This window comes from Leopardus geoffroyi, chromosome B4 (assembly GCF_018350155.1).
Source record: "Leopardus geoffroyi isolate Oge1 chromosome B4, O.geoffroyi_Oge1_pat1.0, whole genome shotgun sequence".
NCBI classification, from domain to species: Eukaryota; Metazoa; Chordata; class Mammalia; order Carnivora; family Felidae; genus Leopardus; species Leopardus geoffroyi.
The window spans coordinates 34403024-34424144 of record NC_059341.1 but is presented as its reverse complement, the minus strand read 5'-3'; the positions used below and the strand labels follow the sequence as shown (position 1 = coordinate 34424144).

Sequence of the window (21121 nt, the reverse complement as noted above, 5' to 3'; positions counted from 1 at the left end):
TGAGGGAGAGCGCATGAGGGAGAGGGGCAGAGAGAGAGGGGGACAGGCTCCTTCAGGCTCTAACTCAGGAACCATGAGATCATGACCTGAATCAAAGTCAGCCGCTCAACCAACTGAGCCATCCAGGCGCCCCTTGTGAAGCTCTTTTATATTGATTGATTGATTGATTGATTGATTGGAGAGCACAAGCAGGGGAGGGGCAGAGAGAGGGGACAGAGGATCCCAAGTGGGCACTGCACTGACAGGCTGACAGCAGTGAACCTGATGTGGGGCTGGATCTCATGAACTGTGAGATCATGACCTGAGCCAAAGTTGGACACTCAACTGAGTGAGCCACCCGGGTGCCCCTGAAGCTTTTTTAAAAAAGCTTTTCAGATGGGGGTGCCTGGGTGGCTCAGTCCGTTGAACATCCGACTCTTGATTTCTGCTGGGGTCATGATCCCAGGGTCAGCCGTGGGATTGAGCCCTGCGTTGGCCTGGTGCTGAGTGTGAAGCCTGCTTGTGATTCTGTCTCTCCCCCTCCCCCCCCCCAAATTAAAAAAAAAAAAAAATTAAAACAGCTTTACAGATAAATTCCAAAAATCCCACTCCTAGATGAGCCTAAATATACTTATGGCTTCACAAAATCACTGTCCTAGATTCCCGTCGGGTTAGTCACAGAAATTGTCTCACCTGCTCCCAAGCTGAGACTTCAGTCTGTGTCTTAGATGTTGAATCAGCAGAATAGATAAAGTAACTCTTGAACTGGTTTGCTGGGGAGGACGCACAGAGAGACTAGAGGTAAATGTAAATCCTCTTAGGGTACCTAGCTGGCTCAGTCACTAGGGCACATGACTCTTGATCTGGGGTTTGTGAGTTTGAGCCCCATGTTAGGTGTACAGATCACTAAAAAAAATAAACTTGGGATGTCTGGGTGGCTCAGTTGGTTAAGCCTCTGACTTCGGCTCAGGTCCTGATCTCACAGTTCATAAATTCAATCCTCATGCCAGGCTCTGTGCTGACAGCTCAGAGCCTGGAGCCTGTGTGTATCCCTCTCTCTCTGTCCCTGCCCCGCTCACGCTCTGTTATTCTCTCAAAAATAAATAAACATTAAAAAAAATAAAAATAAACTTAAAAAAAGTGTAAGTCACCTCTCTCTTTGACTGTTGAAAAATTAGGTGTTCTTTTTAAGATTTTATTTTTAAGTAATCTCTACACCCAATGTGGGTGCGGCTCAAACTCACAACCCTGAGACCCAAGAGTTGCATGCTCTATCGACTGAGCCAGCCAGGCGACTCTTGAAGAATTAATTTTAAAAAGAAAAAGCAAATGATACCAGAACACAGTGAAACTCTAATTTAGGTGCCCACACTTCTTACCCCTTTCCAGCTAATTTCCTACACAACAGAAAGAGTGGTTTAAAACCTAGATGGCAGAGCACCTGGAGGGCTCAATCGGTTAAACATGACCCTTGATTTTGGTTCCTAATCTCACTGTTCTTGAGTTTGAGCCCCACCTGGGGCTCTGTGCTGTCACATCATCGGGCCTGCTGGGGATTCTGTTTCCCTCTCTCTCTGCTCCTCCACCTTCCTTCCTCTCTCTCTCTCTCTCATTCAAAAATAAATAAACATTAAAAAAAAAACAAAACTAGGGGCGCCTGGTGGCTCAATCGGTTACAGGTCCGACTTCGGCTCAGGTCATGATCTCACAGTTCGTGAGTTCAAGCCGCACATCAAACTCAGAGCCTGACAGGTCAGAGCCTGGAGCCTGCTTCAGATTCTGTGTCTCCCTCTCTCCCTGTCCCTCCCCCATTCACACTCTGTCTCTCAAAAATGAATTAAAAAAAAAAACCAAAAAAAAAAACTGCATGGCATCTAGTAACTCCCTAATTTATAACCCTCTAATGGTTTCCAATTGCTTGAGAACACTTCACAGCTCACATGGTCTGTGTGAGTGCTGCCCAATCTGACCCTGTCTGCTTCTCTGACCTCATTGCTCCTCTTCCCTTTGCTCACCACCTTATAGCTTTACTGGTTTCTTCTCAACTCCTGGAAAACACCAAGCTTTTTGCCTGAATTCTTTTCCTGCACTTCTCACTTAGCTTGTTTTTCCTTCTTTAAGATCTCAACTTAAAATATCACCTCCTTAGAGAAAGCTTTTCATAAAGACCCTTTCACCTTCCTTTCTATTCCAGCCCCTTGTTTACCTCAGGACATGCCACAATTAAAAAAAGTTTTTCTCTTTTTGATTTTAGGTTTTTATGTGGTTTTCCAATGAAAATATCTGCTTCATAGCAGAGACTATGTATGATCTACTCATCACTGTTTTTGCAAGAATCCAGCACACTGCCTGGTAAATAGTAGGGGTTCTATAAATAATGAGAATGAGAAGGAATAAAATGACGAGTCTAGAGTTTAGATTTTACTTATTATTATTATTATTTTTTAGTTTAGGCTTATTAATCACATCAGGCTACAGAGTAGACTTCTGTGTAACTTATAAGATCTGTCAAAAAAAAAAAACAAACCCACAAACAGGGCACCTGGGTGGCTCAGTCGGTTGAGCATCCGACTTTGGCTCAGGTCATGATCTGGAGGCTTGTGAGTTTGAGCCCCGCGTTGGGCTCTGTGCTGAGAGCTCAGAGCCTGGAGCCTGTTTCTGATTCTGTGTCCCTCTCTCACTCTGCTCCTCCTCTGCTTGTGCTCTGTCTCTCTCTCTCTCTCAAGAGTAAATAAAACATTAAAAAAATTGCTTTAAAAAACACAAAAAAACCCATAAGCTGCTGTGATTAAAGTCAAATAATACCTGTAAAAGGACCATATTATTCTATACCATTCACTGTAAAGACTATCCCTTTTCCCATTGAATTGTCTTGACACCTCTGTCGAAAATCAGTTGCCCATTCTGGACTTTCTATTCTGTTCCATTGACCTACGTTCCATCCTTATAGTATACATTCAAAAAAAAAAATAATAAGGAAAAACAGCAAACCTTAAAACTGGAAGCAATTTGAAAGAAATGAACCTAACCACCTATCAAATTTGTAACATAACCATAGAGAATTATTTCATGTGGCTTAAAAAAATTTACATACAATAATCTGCAGAGACTTACAAAGTACAATTAGATGAATTCTGATGCCTGTGTGATCAAGATACAGACTATTTCCACCACCCTAGAAAGTTCCTTTCTAGTCAGTCCCGGACTCTCTGCCTCCAGGCAGCAGTGTGCTGGATTTCTATAACCATTGACTAATTTTGCTTATTCCTGAAATTCATGTAATTGGAATTACATAATTTGTACATTTTATGTCTGGCTTCTTTCACTCAACACAATGCTTTTGATTAATTCATATTGTCACATGTAATATTAACCTTAAAAATAAAACTGTCAGGGTTTTTTTGTTTTGCCAGCAAAAATGGGTTTATTCAGAAATTGCAGAGAATTGCAATTCAGGACATTCAAGCTCTGGCAAATCCAGAGAACAAAGGAGAGGACTGCTCTTTATTATAGAGGAAAATGGCTAGATGGGATATTATACTGGCTCAGTCAGAAGAGCATGAAGCTCTTGACCTCAGGGACATGAGTTAGAACCCCATGTTGGGTGTAAGTAACTCCACTCAGTAAACCGGGAGTTCCAAGTATAGTAGAGTAGCTTTTCTTTAGCTAAGTTATGACCATCTCTCATTGGCTCATTTGTTGCCGAGGGAAGGGAAAAACCTATCCTTCTTCTACTGGGGTAGTAAGGTAGTATGGACTTGCAAAGTACCCCCTCTTCCTTTTTTTTAAATTTTACTTTTTTTAAGTTTATTTATTTTGAGAGAAAGAGAAAGAGCAAGCAGGGGAGTGGCAGAGAGAAAGGGAGAGAGAATACCAAGCAGGATTTGCACTGACAGCAAGGAGCCCAACACGGGGCTTGACTTCAGGAACCATGAGATCATGATGTGAGCAGAAACCAAGAGTTGGACACTTAATTGACTGAGCCACCTAGGCACTCCTTATTTTTATTTTATTTTAAAGATTTTAAGTAATTTTCACACCCAATGTGGAATTGGAATTCACAATCTAGAGATCAAGAGTCACAAGCTCTAACAACTGAGCCAGCCAGCGCCGCCACCAGCCCCCCCCCCCCCCCCCGCCCCCACCATTGGATCAGCAATTGACAGATTGATAGGGCATGAGAGCTCCCCCTTCTGGCTTCTTACTCTATTTTATCTATTTATTTTTTAAGGTTTTTGTTTGTTTTGAGGTTTGGGTTTTGTTTTTGTTTAATAATCTATACACCCAACATAGAGTTCTAACTCACGACCCTGAGATCAAGAGCTTCATGCTCTGCTGACTGAGACAGCCAGGCACTCCCTCTATTTTAAATGAGGTTTCCATTTGTTAATTTTCACAATATCACAATATTTTTGTTTTATTATTGAATAATTTCCATTGTGTGAATATGCTTGAAAAAATGTTATTAAAAATAAAACTAGGAAACTAATAAAATATGTAACAGCCAAATGCATGATCCTGGTTAAAACAAACAAACAAACAAACAAACAAAAAAGTTATTGGGGCCCTGGCTGTCTCAGTTGGAGTACGCAACTCTCCATCTGAGGGTCCTGAGTTCACACCTCACATTGAATGTAAAGCCTACTTAAAAAAAAAAAAAAAAAAAAGCCTATAAAAACCATTACTTGGACATTGAGGAAATTTATTTTTTATTTTTTTCTGTGTTTATCATTGAAAAAAAAAACACAGCAGCAAGTTCTGTGTTGGCTTCAACAAGACCCAATTTTTAACATACCTACAACACTCCAAAATTGAAGTCAACACAGTCATTACTACAAATTACTTGTTGAAACAATCCATCCTGAAGAGAAAGGAAGTTAGGAAAAAGAATTTAAACAATTGGACATTGAAGAAATTTAAATATCAACTGGTTATTAGGTACTATTAGGTAGTTTTTTTTTTTTTTTCAACGTTTATTTATTTTTGGGACAGAGAGAGACAGAGCATGAACGGGGGAGGGGCAGAGAGAGAGGGAGACACAGAATCGGAAACAGGCTCCAGGCCCTGAGCCATCAGCCCAGAGCCTGACGCGGGGCTCGAACTCACGGACCGCGAGATCGTGACCTGGCTGAAGTCGGACGCTTAACCGACTGCGCCACCCAGGCGCCCCTTTTTTTTTTTTTTTTTTTTAATCTGTGTCTTTTTGGATTGGAGACACCAGGAACACCCAGGGTTCCACAGGAACCCTTCAAAAAAAAATTTTTTTTTAATTTTATTTAAATCCAAGTTAGTTAACATATAGTGACTCTTAGAGAATTATTGATCGTTTTACTAGCTCACTAAGCTTTTCTTGGCAAATCTCTGTCCAATTTGTCAACTAATGGCACTTACTGTTCCCTCAGTCACTCAGGCTTAAAGCCTGTTATGACACCAGCTCCAACCTTTTTGCTTCCACCCCCACTCGCCCTCATATCGGTTCAGGTTTTCATCACTTTTCTCCACAACTTTATTGAGACATAACTCACATACCATACAATTCACCTATTTAAAATGGTTTCAAGTATATTCAGAGGGTGTACAACCATCAAAAATCAATTTGAGAACATTTTCATCATCTCCCTCCAAAAAACGCTGTACTCATTAGCTGTCACTCCTTATTAGGTTTTCATCACTTCTTATCTGGCTCCTTATAACAGTCTTCTAATTCATCATCTTCAGCGCTTTCCTTCTTTCAATTTATTTCATGTACACCAGACAATTCGGTTTCCCTAAAGCATGGTTTAGATATTACACCTTCTTAACTAGATACCTTCTGTGACTCCCCCCAAAGGACGTCTGGATTCAAGTAAATAAACACCCATTATTACACATTCTGTTCTGGCATTGTGCTAGGTGCTGTGAGCAAAATGGATATTACTGAAGACTTCCTTTACTGCATAGTGTCTGTGCTTTATGGACCCTCCGCCTAGAATGCCCTCTTTACCCCCACCCACCCGCAACCGCTAGAAAACTTTCCCAACTTTCAAGGACCGTCTTCCCCGACAAATGGCTGCGAACTCTGCAGCTCTCTTGAACTCTCCAGACGCTTCTCTAACCCGTTCGCTTGCACACACTTAAACCTCAATACTTGTTAGCCCAATACATCCCCAGAACGTTCTGCAAAAGGAGCAATGCTCCTTTCCGCGGGAACGGCCAGCCTCTCCCCCCACACGATTGGTTCTTCAATATCCCAATACCCTTTCTCCAGCCATCAAAGACCTCCGCCCCCCGAATCATAGACGTGAGCGACTCCTGGTAAGAGCGGGCTAAGAGAGGTCGGCTCTTCCGGGTCACATCTGCGAAGACATCTCCGGACCTCTATGATTCGCGCTTCCGCTCGGAAGAACAGCACCACCTCTCTTCCGGCGTTCCTCTGCGCTCCCGGCCCGCCCCGACGCTGTCGGTGACGGAAGCACGCCGGGGGTGACCTCACCTTCCAACATGGCGGCGGCGGTAGATTAGGGCCGCGGGTCGAAGCAGCCACCGCCGCTGGGGGACCCTGTCGGAAACGACTGCCGCCGCCGCCGCCCCTTCCATCTCTTCTGGGGCAAGGGGCCAGGGCCAGGTGAGGGGAGTGGGGTTTTGGGCAAGGCAGAGTTGGGTCCTTATCCAGCTCCTCAGGCGGTTTTCACTGGGCAGGAAGGTATCCAGAGACTGTGCCGAACCACTGGCTCCCCGGTGGTTCCGACGACGCGTGAGTGAGTGTCAGTGAGTGTGTGACTGTGAGTGAGTGAAAGTGTGTGTGTGTGTGTACCGGCGCTCCTTTGCCCGAGGGTTCTCAAAGCATGAGGGGCCCATTTCTTTGTAACCGGACCTGTCCAGCGTGGTCCCACCGCGGACGCTTGTTGAGCGGGGCTTCCTGAGAGGGCTGCCAGAGGCGGAGGAGCTCAGCCCTTGCCCTACACCGCTGCTGTTCCCCACAAAGACCTTCACGTGGAAAACCCGTGTCCATTTTTAGGACCAGGCTGGGGAACGTGGATTTCTTTTTGGTCGAGGGAGAAGGTTTCATGCGATTCGTTTGGAATGATTGTAGATTAGGTCTGCCAGTCCTAGTTGTTTCTTCTCACAGATTGTTAGAAATTTTTTAGCCTTTATTCACTGCTGTTCTGACACCCCTCATTACTTATTTTGCAGAAAAATCTGCTTTCTTATTCTTGGAGGCAGTACAGTTCACACTAAGTCCTTTCTTCCTTTGATTTGTATCCTCTCACTATTCCAAGGAAATGCCAAGTTTCTTTCCTTCATAACCAGCTGTGAAGCAGAACTCCTAGACTTTGATTTGAGGCTTTAAACCTGGGTTGAAAATCGGACGGATCTGACCAGTTCACACGCTCCCCATTGGGATCTTTGTCTTAACCACTCCCCGCTCAAGTATTTGTTTGTTTATACAAAATAGCTGTCTCACTGTCTCTATTTAGAAGTTTTAAGCTGAACTGAGGTTAATTTCTAGCCTCTCCCCCCCACCCCGTGTTTGTTTTTTGTTTTTTGTTTTCATGATATAAAGCAAAACAAACATAAAGTCTTTTTGCGAAATTGTCAGTAAGATTTCCTCTGGAGGTTTGGTGTAAACCAGAATGTTGATCTCTGCCCTAACTTGTTGTGACCTTGGATGAGTTGCCACACCCTTCTAGTACCTTCTTTTTTATCTCAGAAAATTAAGCAAATGTTTTTGTAGGTAGTAAACTATTTATGCGTCATATACATAATTGGATAAATGTACAGTGCACATCTGCACCTGCAAATTGAACTATTTAAGCCATTTTGGAATATTCTTCCTTTGATAACAGGCCAATAAGGGTTTTGGAAATCTTTACTCTGGTCGGGTACTATTTTCAGTATTTTTTTTTTTTTTTTTTAATGATTCATTTTCTCATGCAGGCTTGTACCCCAGCAGTTGAGTTTAGTTAAAGGATATATAAAGTTGAGTCCAACCAGTTTTGTAAAGGAAAGATATGCTCTCTATCATGTAAGTTAGTCAGTACTAAATACCTTCTATACTAAACTTTAGGACAAATAATTTGCAACAGTAATCATTGTTTTAAAACTACATTTCTCTTATGAAATACTTTACACATGCAAAACAAGTTTTAAACAGTCTTGCTTTCTTTTTATCATTGTTTTTCAAATATTTTGATTCATATCTTTTTCCAAATAGTCACCAAGATTTCTTATTTAATATATATTACAGCGTTGAAGGGAGGGGGTTATTTTCAGAGTAGCTGATTATTTAACACCTTTATCAAGATCTAATTAACATACAATTCATCAATTGCATGATTTAATTTTTTTGAAATGGTTTTTAGTATATTCACAGAGTGTGAAACCACCAACTCAATTTTGATCACCCCCAAAAGAAACCTTGTAGCCTTTAGCAGTCATTCATTATTCCCCACCTCCGCTAGGTAGGCAAGCATCGCTTTACTTTCTATTTCTATAGATTCACAAATTCTGGATATTTCATATAAACAGGATTATACAACATGTGGTCGTTTGTGACTGGCCTCTTTTACTTTGCATGATGTTTTCAGGATTCTTGCATGTTGTAGCATGTATCAGTACTTATTTTTATGGTCACATAATATGCCATCGGGATATACCAATTTTCTTTATTCATCAGTTGATGGGCAGTTATTTCCACTATGTGGCTGTTAAATATTATGCTACTGTAACTGTTCATGTGCAAGTTTTTGTTTATACACGTGTTTTCATTTCTTTAGCATATACGTAGGAGTGAGACAGAGTAACTGAATTTTATGCCTCCCTTTTACAAAGCTATTTACACATGCATGGGAAGCCTAATTATGTTGAAAGGCAGAGAGTGAGAGTGAGGCATTCCTCTATAAGTACATTATCTTCATACATTATCTTTGAATGCCAACTGCTGAGTGGAAACATTTTGAGGCAGCTCTTAACACAAGATTGAACTAGAGTATTTCGATTAAGCACGTTTCGGTGTGAAAGGGACTATCTACACTAGAATATTTAGTGTCTGCTGAGTTTTAAAAATGACACCCTCGCCCAGTTGCATTTCTCAGTTGGGTGGGGTGAATTTTTTAAATTTAATAATTTTTATTAGGATTATTTAATTTTATTTCTTTTATTCTGGAGAAAGTTCTAGAATTCTATATGGGCTAATAAAGTATGGATTTAAAAAAATATAGTTATTGGACTTAATTTATAGAACTTTAAAAAACTCCCTATTGAAAACACTAGTGAGTCTTGAAACTAGAGATCTGAAAAACGTTGTTAATGTTTACAATTCCAGAGTTTTGATTTGTGATTGAGTTATCTGTGGATTTTTATTTTTCTTTTTATAAACTGGGATGATAGATCTGTTCAACTGTATTACTGGAGTATGTAACAGTCTTATTACATTGTAATTTTATTTTAGTAGACAGAAATGATCTAAAAACAAAGCTTGAAGTAATTTAATTAAACCATGTTAAATTGCAGTCTGTTTCTGTTTTGGCTCTGTGGGGTTTAAAGAATACAATATAGCTATGATATTCTAACTCCTGTGTTGGGAGGTGGTACTAGAAATTTGTGTTTTCCATGAACATTCAAGGTGATTACCATCAGACAAGTTTGGGAAACAACTACAAAAAACTCTCATGTTGCTGCAGATTTGCTTTTCATAAGAATTTAAAGTCGAATTTAATAGTTGCTGCCTACCTTCTGGTTGTAGTTCATAAATGTGCTTTAATTCCTGTAGTACTATTGGTGCTAACATCCTGAAATTTGCACTAGTATTCATTAATAGAAGACTGGTTAAAAAAAATAAAGCAAACTATTTATTGTAAATTGTGGATGTTACATTTGTTACTGGAGGATCATGGATGTTTTATTTGTGCCTAGTTTTGGAGATGTCACCAAATGAATGTATAAACATAGGATTAAGTTACCCTAAGCTTCCTCAGGCTGTCCATCTGGCTGACAACCGCCTGTAATTTAATAGAGGAGCAAACTAAAGGTATAAGTTTGAGAAGGAAACAGGTAGGTGACACATATATTCAGTGGCTTGTTAGAATTGTGCAAAAGATAGTTTTTATATTTATTTTCTAATTTTTTTTTTAATTTTTTTTAACGTTTATTTATTTTTGAGACAGAGAGAGACAGAGCATGAATGGGGGAGGGTCAGAGAGAGGGAGACACAGAATCTGAAACAGGCTCCAGGCTCTGAGCTGTCAGCACAGAGCCTGATGCGGGGCTCAAACTCACGGACCGCGAGATCATGACCTGAGCCGAAGTCAGCTGCTTAACCAACTGAGCCACCCAGGCGCCCCCCCTTTTTTTTTTTTTTTTTAAAGTAAGCTCTATGTCTGACATGGGGTTTGAACTCAGCGACGACCGTAAGATCAAGAGTCACATGCTCCACCGACTGAGCCAGCCAGGCACCTGGATAGTTTTTGTATTTAAAATTGTATTTAAACTTCTGGATACCAAGAATACTTATACCTAATTTGAATTCTAAAGGGTTCTACTGGTCAAAATTTAGAGTAAAAGTAACTATATTCTTCTTACCATTTAAAAGGAAGCTTGGGCTGTCTTAGATATGAAATGTATTCTGTGTTGGTCAGGCAGTAGTGGGGTGGACCTGAGCATTGTATTCTGTTTCCAGGAAAGCTCTGGGTGGTGATCTCAGATCGTATTTACCTTTCATCCATTCTTTTTCCTTTTTTTCCTTGCCCCATTCTTAAAATTGACAAATTTGTTTCTTTCAGTACTCTGCAAAAACACCTTGTTAGTCTACCAGTTCTCCCTATTATTGTTGTTAGTGTCTTCACCTCTGTGTTTTTCTCACCCAGTACCTTGCCTGGCATACAGTAAATATGCGTTGAGCAAATGCAAGGCTCAGAGTTCAGAACTGAAGAGGATGTATGTACCTGACCAAGTGATTGCACTGTTAATTAGCTATGATTTTGTGTAAATAAATTATCTATTCTTGTTTCTTCATCAATAAATTGAGACTATTACCTTTTCCTTCTAGCATAGAGGATTGTCTGACGACACATGGAAGAGTGCTTTAGAAATAGAGGTCTTGTGCAGATGTAATTTATTTCTATTTGTTTGAAATGCAAGAGCCCGTTGTGCAATATGGGCTACTCTGCACTACAGAATGTTGCAATGGAAGTGGATGCCCTCTCTTCCCAGAATACCCTTAGAGTACTGACCCTGTAGTAGTGTTGTGGAGTTTACATTTTGCACATTCTCAATGCCTTTGTTCTGTAATTTAATACAAACACACTAGATGGGTAATAGTGTTCCTAGGGTCTGTCTACTGCACCACCTAACCACAGGCCTGAGTGAGCTGCTTTGTTGCTATACGACTGGAAGCTCATACTATAAGTCTGGCATGTTTAGGTCTGATATGTTTATAACTAGATTCTCTGATACACATTTAAAGCCTAAAAACTGTGTATTGAATTTAAATGATTAAAGTTTGTAGTATCATCTCCATTAGTGTCCATCATTGAAAAATGAATAGAATATAACCATCCACCAAATATATGGATGTGTGGATATTAACATGTATACTAGAGCTGAGGACTTTGTTGCAAATAGAATAGTGAGTATGGAAGATGGGAAATTATGAAATCTATGATTAAGATTGCATTTATGGTTAGGCAATTGGGATTTGTAAGAAAATTTGAAGAGCACTAGGCTAAAAATGAAATTTGGAAATTTAGTGAACTATGCTTTTTCTATGGCATCTGGGTCAGAGAATGACTAAAATTGTCTTCAGATACCAATGCTTGATAAATACAGGAATTTGAATATAACAAATTTGAGAACATGAGTTTTTTATTTAAAGCATTATTCAAAATGTGAATACTTTATTCCTGTTACCAAAAAATTCTGAGACCTTTGTAGAGCTGAAGTTTTGTTACTGATTTGCTGTGCTCTCCCCTCTCTTTTGGAACTTCATAGTTTATTCCTTGCTTTCTATATTTATTTATATCTCATTTGACTCCACTTGAGTGTAAACATGCTTAAGACTCTGTGTACAAAAACAAAACAAATGGACTCTCAAACGTTGTCTGTCTCTCTCTGGCCTCTATTCTTTTCTTCTCTTCCAACCCAGGCTCTTTGAAAGAATAGCTTACAACTCCTTTCTCTACGTTTTCACTTCCCATTCATTCTTCAACTCCCTACCTTCTGCCATTGACCTTGCCAGCCACATAGAACTGGACTTTCAGGGATCATTACCTTGATATTTTCGTTCTTTTTCGTGTGTTGTTGCATTTTGTACATGTCTTCACTATCTTCTTGTTGAAGTGCCTTCCCTGATTCTGTGACCACACTCTTTTCTGGTTTTCTTCCTACCTTTCTGACTGTTTCAGTCCTGATTTTAGAGGTCATCTCTGCCAGCTTTTCATCTTTTGGCCACACCTGAAATGTTAGTTTTGCCCTGAATTCTAATGGTGTTTGTTTTTCAGATTAAACCAGTATATCTCATCATATTTTTTTGAAGTTCATTTATTTTGAGAGAGAGAGAAGGGGAGAGGGGCAGAGAAGGAGAGGAATCCCAAGCAGGCTCTGTGTTGTCACCACAGAGCCCGATATGGGGATTGATCTTGTAAAGCATGAGATCGTGACCTGAGCCAAACCAAAAGTCAGATACTTAACCAACTGAGCCACTTAGGCGCCCCACTCACATGTTTTTTTAAACCATGTCTCCTTTTGGTAAATTAAAAATTCTCTGGCTCCTATTCTGATGGTAGTGCTTGGGGTAGGGAGTGATAGGTGTATTTATTCTTCCCTCTCATCCCTGCATGAAGTCACTGTTACAAAGAAGGTTGAAGATTTACTGAGCTTTATTTTCTATACTTTTAATCAGAAAACAGTAGGTAATATTTCCTTCTCCGGTGTGAAACTATCTATTGAATATGGGTTTTGAAATGTAGTACTCTTTCTCACTCCTTCTGGAAATTTTGACACTTCTACCTATAGGAAGTCACTAACTCTCCATTCACTCTCCTTAGATAATTTCATTGACTCGTATCTATGTAGAGCACAATTTTGTATCTCCAGTCCAGACCTCTTAGTATAAGACTTGTATGTCCAACTACTTGTACATCTTCACCTGGACAACTCATAGGTATTTTGAAATTCAGTATGCCCTAAAGTGAACCTGTTATCCTCTCCTAAGCCAGCTTTTCCTATATTACCTGATTTGAGAAATAGGAATAAACACTACTTTCAGGGCACTTCAGTCGGTCAGGTGTCCAACTCTTAATACCGCCTTGAGTCATAGTCCCAGGGTTGTGGGATTGAGCTCTGCGTTGGGCTCTGCACTGAGCATGGAGCTTGCTTAAGATTCTCTCCCGCCCACCCCGCCTCCCTCTCACTCCCCCTCCCCCTTCCCCACTGCCCATCTCCCCTGCTCACTTTCTAAAATAAAATGAAAAAAAATTTTTTAAATACCACTTTCCATATACTGCCTAGATTACCCTTTTATTGAGTTAGCTAACAAATCTTTGAAACTTTTTATATTTTTCCTATTTATCCCCCTATCTGGTGTTCCTGCTCTAATTTATGCCTTCATACATCTCTTGTTTAGATTATTCCTATATTTCCCTAACTTGTGTCCTTTCCTCCAATTTCTATCTTTAATACCACCTCCAGGATGATTTTTTCTAAAATATAATCTGTTGGGGTGCCTGGCTAGCTCAGTTGTAGAGCATCCAACTCTTGATCTCAGGGTTGTGAGTTCAGGCCCCACATTGTGTGTGGAGCCTACCTTAAAAAAAACATACAAATATACATGTTTATATGTATATATATACATATATATATGTGTATATATATATACATACATATACACATACATATATGTATGATCTCTTGATATGCTTTTCTTGCTTAAAACCCTTCAATAGTTGTAGTAGTGTTTAGCCTGTTTTACATCATGATCTAATTTGAAAATCTAATGAAAGAAATGGAATGATTTTTCTCTCCAGAAAAAAAAATGCACATGCACATAGAATTTGCATTTAGGGGGTTCATTCATGAATATGGTTAAAATAATTCCTTGCTTATAGGATAAAACCTAAACTTCCTCACATCCCATAGCATAAAAAGCATACCAAATGCTGACTGCTGCTTACTCCTGCTAAACCTCATCCCCCTTGTATCTTATGATTTAGCCATGTTAAATTCCATAGTTTTTATGTTCTATGCTGTTTCAAAACATTCCTGTGCTTTTTTTCTGGTCATCTTCACATCTGAATTCCTTCATTCTATCCCCCTAAACTGGTTCAGTTAGTGAATATCTACTCATGTTCCAAGATTGGTTCGTATTTTACTTTCTAAAGCCTTTCCTGGTTTCTACTTTTTCCCTGTCCTAGAGAGACTCTTTTGGGTTGCCCTTCCCTACTCTGGATACTGACTTGTATCATAGAATGTTATTGTTATTCGTATTTTTTGTTTTCTTTTACTTGGTCAAAAACTCCAGAGGGCAGATGATTTATCTTAATGCCTGGAGAGTACCTTGTATCTTAAGAAATAAGTGTGTGTTGAATGAACACAAAAAATTATCAGAAGATACTGTCTTCTGTTTCGGAAGGTATAATTACTAGGTTGATATGTGGACTTTGCAGAATTTGAAGATTTTTCTAAACTAAATTAATAATCTTCACATGAAAGTAGTGTATTAAAATTGTTGAGAAACTGCCTTAGAAGTTTTAAGAAAATTAGGTTCCAGTCTTGGCCCGTGTTCCAGTTACATCTTGGTTGCCAACAACACAAAGTGATTTTAGCTTATTTAAGCAGAAAAGGAACTTAATGAAAAGGGCATTGGATAGCTCACAGAATGGATGGGAAAGCAGGAAGGAACCAAGGGAGACTCGGCTGCACATTCAGCCAGGGTCAGGCCAAGGAATAGAAGAGATAGGACATTGCTATTGGATCTGCACCACTGCCTCTGCTGACCTAGGACCACAAGCTTATCCATGAATTATCATTACGTGTCTTTCCAGATTCTAGATCCTAGTGTGAGTCTCTGACTTGGCTGACGCTGCATGCCACAGAACAGAGCAGGAGAGAAAAAGTCTAGTTGTTTTAGTTTTTGTAGTGGGGTTGGGAGATTTGTTTCCAACCAAGATTGACACAGTGTTGGATACATAGGAAATTGGGTTCAGATGGCAGGCAGGAGCTAAACAACAACAACAAAAACAACAACAACAACAAAAACTGAAGTACAGCACTGCTGCTAGTTAATCCCTGGCTGATAGGCCTCAGAAAACTTATTTTATCTCTATGGGTATCCCTTTTCATATTTTTAATTTTGAAATTCTGTCTTCTCACCATTAAATGGTAACAGTGTAAAAGTATGAAATATTTGGTAAAACACCAGGTAAGAACATAGTGGTTGTGGCTTTCATTTCTGTGAAGTAAAGTGTAACACTTTTTCCCTTTCTTTGGAGTATGTATTTGTAATTTTGAATTTTTTTATAAATTTTTTTTTTCAATGTTTATTTATTTTTGGGACAGAGAGAGACAGAGCATGAACGGGGGAGGGGCAGAGAGAGAGGGAGACACAGAATCGGAAACAGGCTCCAGGCTCTGAGCCATCAGCCCAGAGCCCGACGCGGGGCTCGAACTCACGGACCGCGAGATCGTGACCTGGCTGAAGTCGGACGCTTAACCGACTGCGCCACCCAGGCGCCCCCTGTATTTGTAATTTTGAAATACCTTTTTGAAGTTCATAAACTTCTAAAGTTGAGCAGGGTAGTCCAAGGCCTGTTGTTTGAATTATTGTATGTTTTGGTATAATTTGGTAGCATTGTTCCCTGAAGATGGGAAACAATAGGAATTTTTAAATGTTGAACTAAGATTTCTTTTGACAGCCTAAGTGAATACTGATAATAGCAACCATAAATGCATTTTTTAAAGTTTATTTTTGAGAGAGAGCACAAGCAAAGTGGGGGAGGGGCAGAGAGAAAGAGAATCCCAAGCAGGCTCTGTCCTGTAAGCAGTTTCATCCCGTGAACCATGAGATCAGTACCTGAGCCAAAATCTAGTCAGACGCTTAACTGACTGAGCCACCCAGGCACTCTCATTTTTTAAAGACCGTATTTAACCATTGAAAGCATGTTTTTATGCTATGTTTCCTTTTTATCTCTTTATATAGTCACTGTTTTATTTTGTGTATCTCAAATCCTGCATGTATTTTTTCATTGTTTGTCAGTCTTGGACATTTCTCTTAGTTTGTTTATAGATCTTAAATTTTGTCAACGTTGCTTGTCTCTTTTTTTTTTTTTTTAATATTTATTTATTTATTTTGAGAGAGTGTGTGAGCAGGGGAGGGGCAGAGAAAGAGGGAGAGAGAGAATCCCAAGCAGGCTCCTCACTGTCAGTGCAGAGCCCAATGTGGGGCTTGATCCCAGAAACTGATTGTGATCTGAGCCGAAATCAAGAGTCAGACACTTAACTGACTGAGCCACCCAGGCTCACCCCCTGCCTGCCTCTGTCTTATATTGTTAGTTATCTGGACCTCTTTTTCTTTCCTTCCTTTTTTTTTTTTTTTTTAAGATTTTATTTATTTATTTTTTATTTATTTTTCTTAGATTTTATTTAAATGAAATATTTTATTTTAGTCTAAGTCATCTCTACACCCAACATGAGGCTCGAACGCACAACCTTGAGATCAAGAGTCGCATGCTCTGCCAACTGAGCCAACCAGGCACTCCTGAACTTCTTTTTCTTTTACTGAATATTTCTTGCGATCTTAAAGCAGTTAGTATTATTTAAGTAGAAAACAAAGTTATTTGCAAACTTCTTATTATAATTTTTTATTTGAAACAACTGTTACGGTACATGGTAGGTACAACAGCTACTAAGTCTGTGTGAAGAGGTAAAAGCTGTAGTTGTATTAATTAGGGTACATGTTAATGAAGAGATTTCAGAACGAAGTGCCTTAAGTAATAGTCCAGAGGTGGTTGGTTCAGGCCGGCAGGGCAGTTCTGCTACACATGGTCACTCAAGAGCCCAGTTCCTTTTCTCTTTACCATCCCCTACGGTGGGGTCCTTGTTTGCATGTTAGAACGGGTATCTGCCGTATTCACATTCCAAACCATAGCAAGGAGGAAAGAGAAAGTAAGGAGAGACCCACAGATTGTACATATAACTTCTCATATTCCCCTCACTCAGGCTAATCATATGGCACATTAAGCTGCTAAGGAACTGGGAAATGTGGTCTGCAGTTGTGTGGCCATGTGTCTAACAAGACTAGGAGGGTTTATTTTTCTTTTAATTTTTTTTTTTTTTACGATTTTATTTTTAAGTAATCTCCATACCCAACATGGGGTTCAATCTCACAACCCTGAGATAAAGAGTCAGTTCTACTGATTGAGCCAGCCAGGTGCCCCTGGGAGGTTTTATTATTAAAAAGAAATAAGAGAACATATATTGGGGTGGGGGAAGTGGGGACATAGCCAGTTTTTTTGCCACATAGGTGAAAACAGAAACTAAGGGAGAGATAGAGAAATTTGCCTTTGATTTGAAATTTGAATTAATAAATTCCCACTTGTAAGTAAACTAAAGTTACAATTTTTAAAGATTACTGAGAAGAATAGTCAAATATTTATTTTGGTATCTAGTTGAATAATTGGAGTCCATGGGGAAATGTATAGCATGTAATAAACTTTAAACTGAAAAAATACTTTTATGTTTTAGGTTTTACACATCCATAAGTAGACCTTTTTGGAGCTCTGCCAGCAAACTCAATGGCGTCCTCTACTACTGTGCCTCTAGGATTTCACTATGAAACAAAGTATGTTGTTCTCAGCTACTTGGGACTCCTCTCTCAGGAGAAGCTGCAAGAGCAACATCTTTCCTCACCCCAAGGTATTATCTTTGGCTTATGATGGTTCTGTTGAGTACTAATAATTACTTCATATTTAAAAGTACATATATTTAAATAATTTATATCTGTGGTTATAAGATCAAACAATACTAATAATTTTTTTAAAGAATAAACCCTTATCCCATCCCTTCCCACCCCCTGATCCATTCTCAGAAAAGACTTTTAATGCTTTTTAAGAGCATGATAATGTAAATGACTGCTGTTGGTACAGGTAAAAATGTACTAAGTACCTGTAAATGAACAGAAATCTACCCTTCTTTAGAGATTTTATACTTAACAAGACATAGATTAGAATTACACAATTATGTTAAAACTTTTAATATAGTTGTTTCTTGAATTGACTTTTTTCAAGGATATTAGTTTTTTAAAAATTTTTATTTTTTCAATTTACATCCAAATTAGTTAGCATATAGTGCAACAATGATTTCAGCAGTAGATTCCTTAATGCCCCTTACCCATTTAGTCCATCCCCCCTCCCACAACCCCTCCAGTAACCTTTTGTTTGCTTTCCATATTTAAGAGTCTTTTATGTTTTGTTCCCTCCCTGTGTTTATATATTTTTGCTTCCCTTCCCTTGTTTTTATCTGTTCTGTGTCTTAAAGTCCTCATATGAGTGAAGTCATATGATATTTGTCTTTCTCTAATTTCGCTTAGCATAATACCCTCTAGTTCCATTCACGTAGTTACAAATGGTAAGATTTCATTCTTTTTGATTGCCGAGTAATATTCCGTTGTATATATATATACCACATCTTCTTTATCCATTCATCCATCAGTGGACATTTGGGCTCTTTCTATACTTTGGCTATTGTTGATAGTGCTGCCATAAACATTGGGGTGCATGTGCCCTTTCAAAACAGCATACCTGTATCCCTTGGATAAATACCTAATAGTGCAGTTGCTGGGTTGTAGGGTAGTTCTATTTGTAATTTTTTGAGGAACCTCCATATTGTTTTCCAGAGTGACTGCACCAGTTTGCATTCCCACCAGCAGGGCAAAAGAGATCCTTTTTCTCTGCATTCTTGCCAACATCTGTTGTTGCCTGAGTTGTTAATGTTAGCCATTCTAACAAATGTGAGGTGGTATCTCATTTTGGTTTTGATTTGTATTTCCCTGATGATGAGTGAAGTTGAGCATTTTTTCATGTGTCAGTTGGCCATCTGGTTGTCTTCTTTGCAGAAGTGTCTATTCATGTCTTTGCCTATTTCTTCACTGGATTATTTGTTTTTTGGGTGTTGAATTTGATTAAGTTCTTTATAGATTTTGGATACCAACCCTTTATTTGATGTGTCGTTTGCAAATATCTTCTCCCATTCCATCGGTTGCCTTTTAGTTTTGCTGATTGTTTCCTTCGCTGTGTAGAAGCTTTTTATTTTGATGAGGTCCCGATAGTTCATTTTTCCTTTTGTTTCCCTTGCCTCAGGAGACATATTGAGTAAGAAGTTGCTGTGGCCAAGGTCAAAGAGGTTTTTGCCTGCTTTCTCCTTGAGGATTTTGATGGCTTCCTGTCTTGCACTTAGGTCTTTCATCTATTTTGAGTTTATTTTTGTGTATGGTGTAAGAAAGTGGTCCAGGTTCATTTTTCTGCATGTCGCTGTCCAGTTTTCCCAGTACCACTTGCTGAAGAAACTGTCTTTATTCCACTGGATATTCTTTCCTGCTTTGTCAAAGATTAGTTGGCCATGTGTTTGTGGGTCCATTTCTGGGTTCTCTATTCTGTTCCATTGATCTGAGTGTCTGTTTTTGTGCCCTCAAGGATATTAGATTTAAACAATAGATTTATGTATCTGATAGGCTTAAGAGAGTTTTTAGCATAATTCTTTGTATTGTGAAGTTGTATGTATTCTTCTGTAAATAGTTTACCAAATGAAGCTTAAAACAGTTACTGGAGTCTAAATTAGCCTTCTTCATAAGATATAACATCATCATAAATGCTCTTTTTTTAAAAAATTTTTTAACGTTTATTATATATTTTTAAGAGAGAGAGACAGAACACAAGCAGAGGAAGGCAGAGAGAGAGGGAGACACAGAATCTGAGGCAGGCTTCAGGCTCTGAGCTGTCAGCACAGAGCCTGACGCAGGGCTTGAACTCACAAACAATGAGATCATGACCTGAGCCGAAGTTGGATGCTTAACTGACTGAGCCACCCAGGCACCCCATAAATGTTACTTTTTTTTTTTTTTTTAATTTTTTAACGTTTATTTTTTATTATTGAGAGACAGAGAGACACAGACTATGAGCAGGGGAGGGGTAGAGAGAGGGGGAGAACAGAATCTGAAGTAGGCTCCAGGCTCTGAGCTGTCAGCACAGAGTCCGATGCGGGGCTCAAACTCACAAACTGCGAGATCATGACCCGAGCTGAAGTCAGTTGCCTAAGCAACTGAGCCACCCAGGTGCCCCTAAATGTCCTTTTTAAAAAAAATATTTATTTATTTTGAGTGAGAGTGTTCGCACGAGTAGGGGAGGGGCAGAGAGAGGGAGAAAGAGAATCCCAAACAGGCTCCACCTTGTCAGCACACGGTGGGATTCGAATTCATGAACTGTGACATCATTTCCTGAGCCAATATCGAGTCACCACTTAACTGACTGAACCACCCAGGTACCCCAACAGGTTTCTATTTTAACAAAATTGCATCAAAATAACTTTAAAAACTCCTAAAAGAAAATGCAATACCAACTATTTAATTTATAATTTATAACCAAAGTCACACAGTAACTCTTTTACTTTCTTATTTTCTATTTAAAAAAAATTTTTTTAAGTTTATTTACTTGAGAGAGACAGAGACAGCACAAGCAGGGGCGGAGCAGAGAGAGATGGAGAGAGAAACCCAAGCAGGCTCCATGCTGTCAGCTTAGAGCCCGATACGGGGCTCGAACCCACAAAATGTGAGATTGTGACCTGAGCTGGAACCGAGAGTCGGATGCTCAACCCACTGAGCACCCAGGCACCCCTAATTTTTTTTAATGTTTATTTTTGAGGGAAAGAGACAGAGCGTGGGTGGGGGAGGGTCAGAGAGAGGGAGAGACACAGAATCTGAAGCAGGCTCCATGCTCTAGCCCACTTCCAGTTCTGTGTCTCCCTCTCTCTCTGCCCCTCCCCCACTCAATGCTCTCTTTCTCAAAAATAAAAAGTAAACATTAAAAAAAAGAAATTTTAACTTAAAATGTTAATGGATATACATTTATTTAGCAATTTTGGTGAAAGGTCATGTCTTTTTAAAAAAAATATGTGTGTG

At 39.3% G+C, this 21121-nt stretch overlaps 1 protein-coding gene across 10 annotated transcripts in view; it reads left to right on the top strand.

Moving 5' to 3' along the window:
* The first annotated feature begins 6411 nt into the window (after positions 1-6411).
* BCL2L13 (BCL2 like 13) overlaps positions 6412-21121 on the top strand; it is a 93166-nt gene continuing 78456 nt past the window's right edge. For 2 of the 10 annotated variants that reach the window (XM_045465284.1, XM_045465281.1), the window contains exons 1-2: positions 6418-6583; positions 17695-17865. In XM_045465284.1, the coding sequence (XP_045321240.1) occupies positions 17745-17865 (121 nt within the window). In that variant the 5' untranslated portion in view covers positions 6418-6583; positions 17695-17744. Of the gene's footprint in view, positions 6584-6604; positions 6717-17694; positions 17866-21121 lie in introns of those variants that run through there. The other 8 variants (XM_045465288.1, XM_045465283.1, XM_045465296.1 and 5 more) reach the window with 7 other exon arrangements.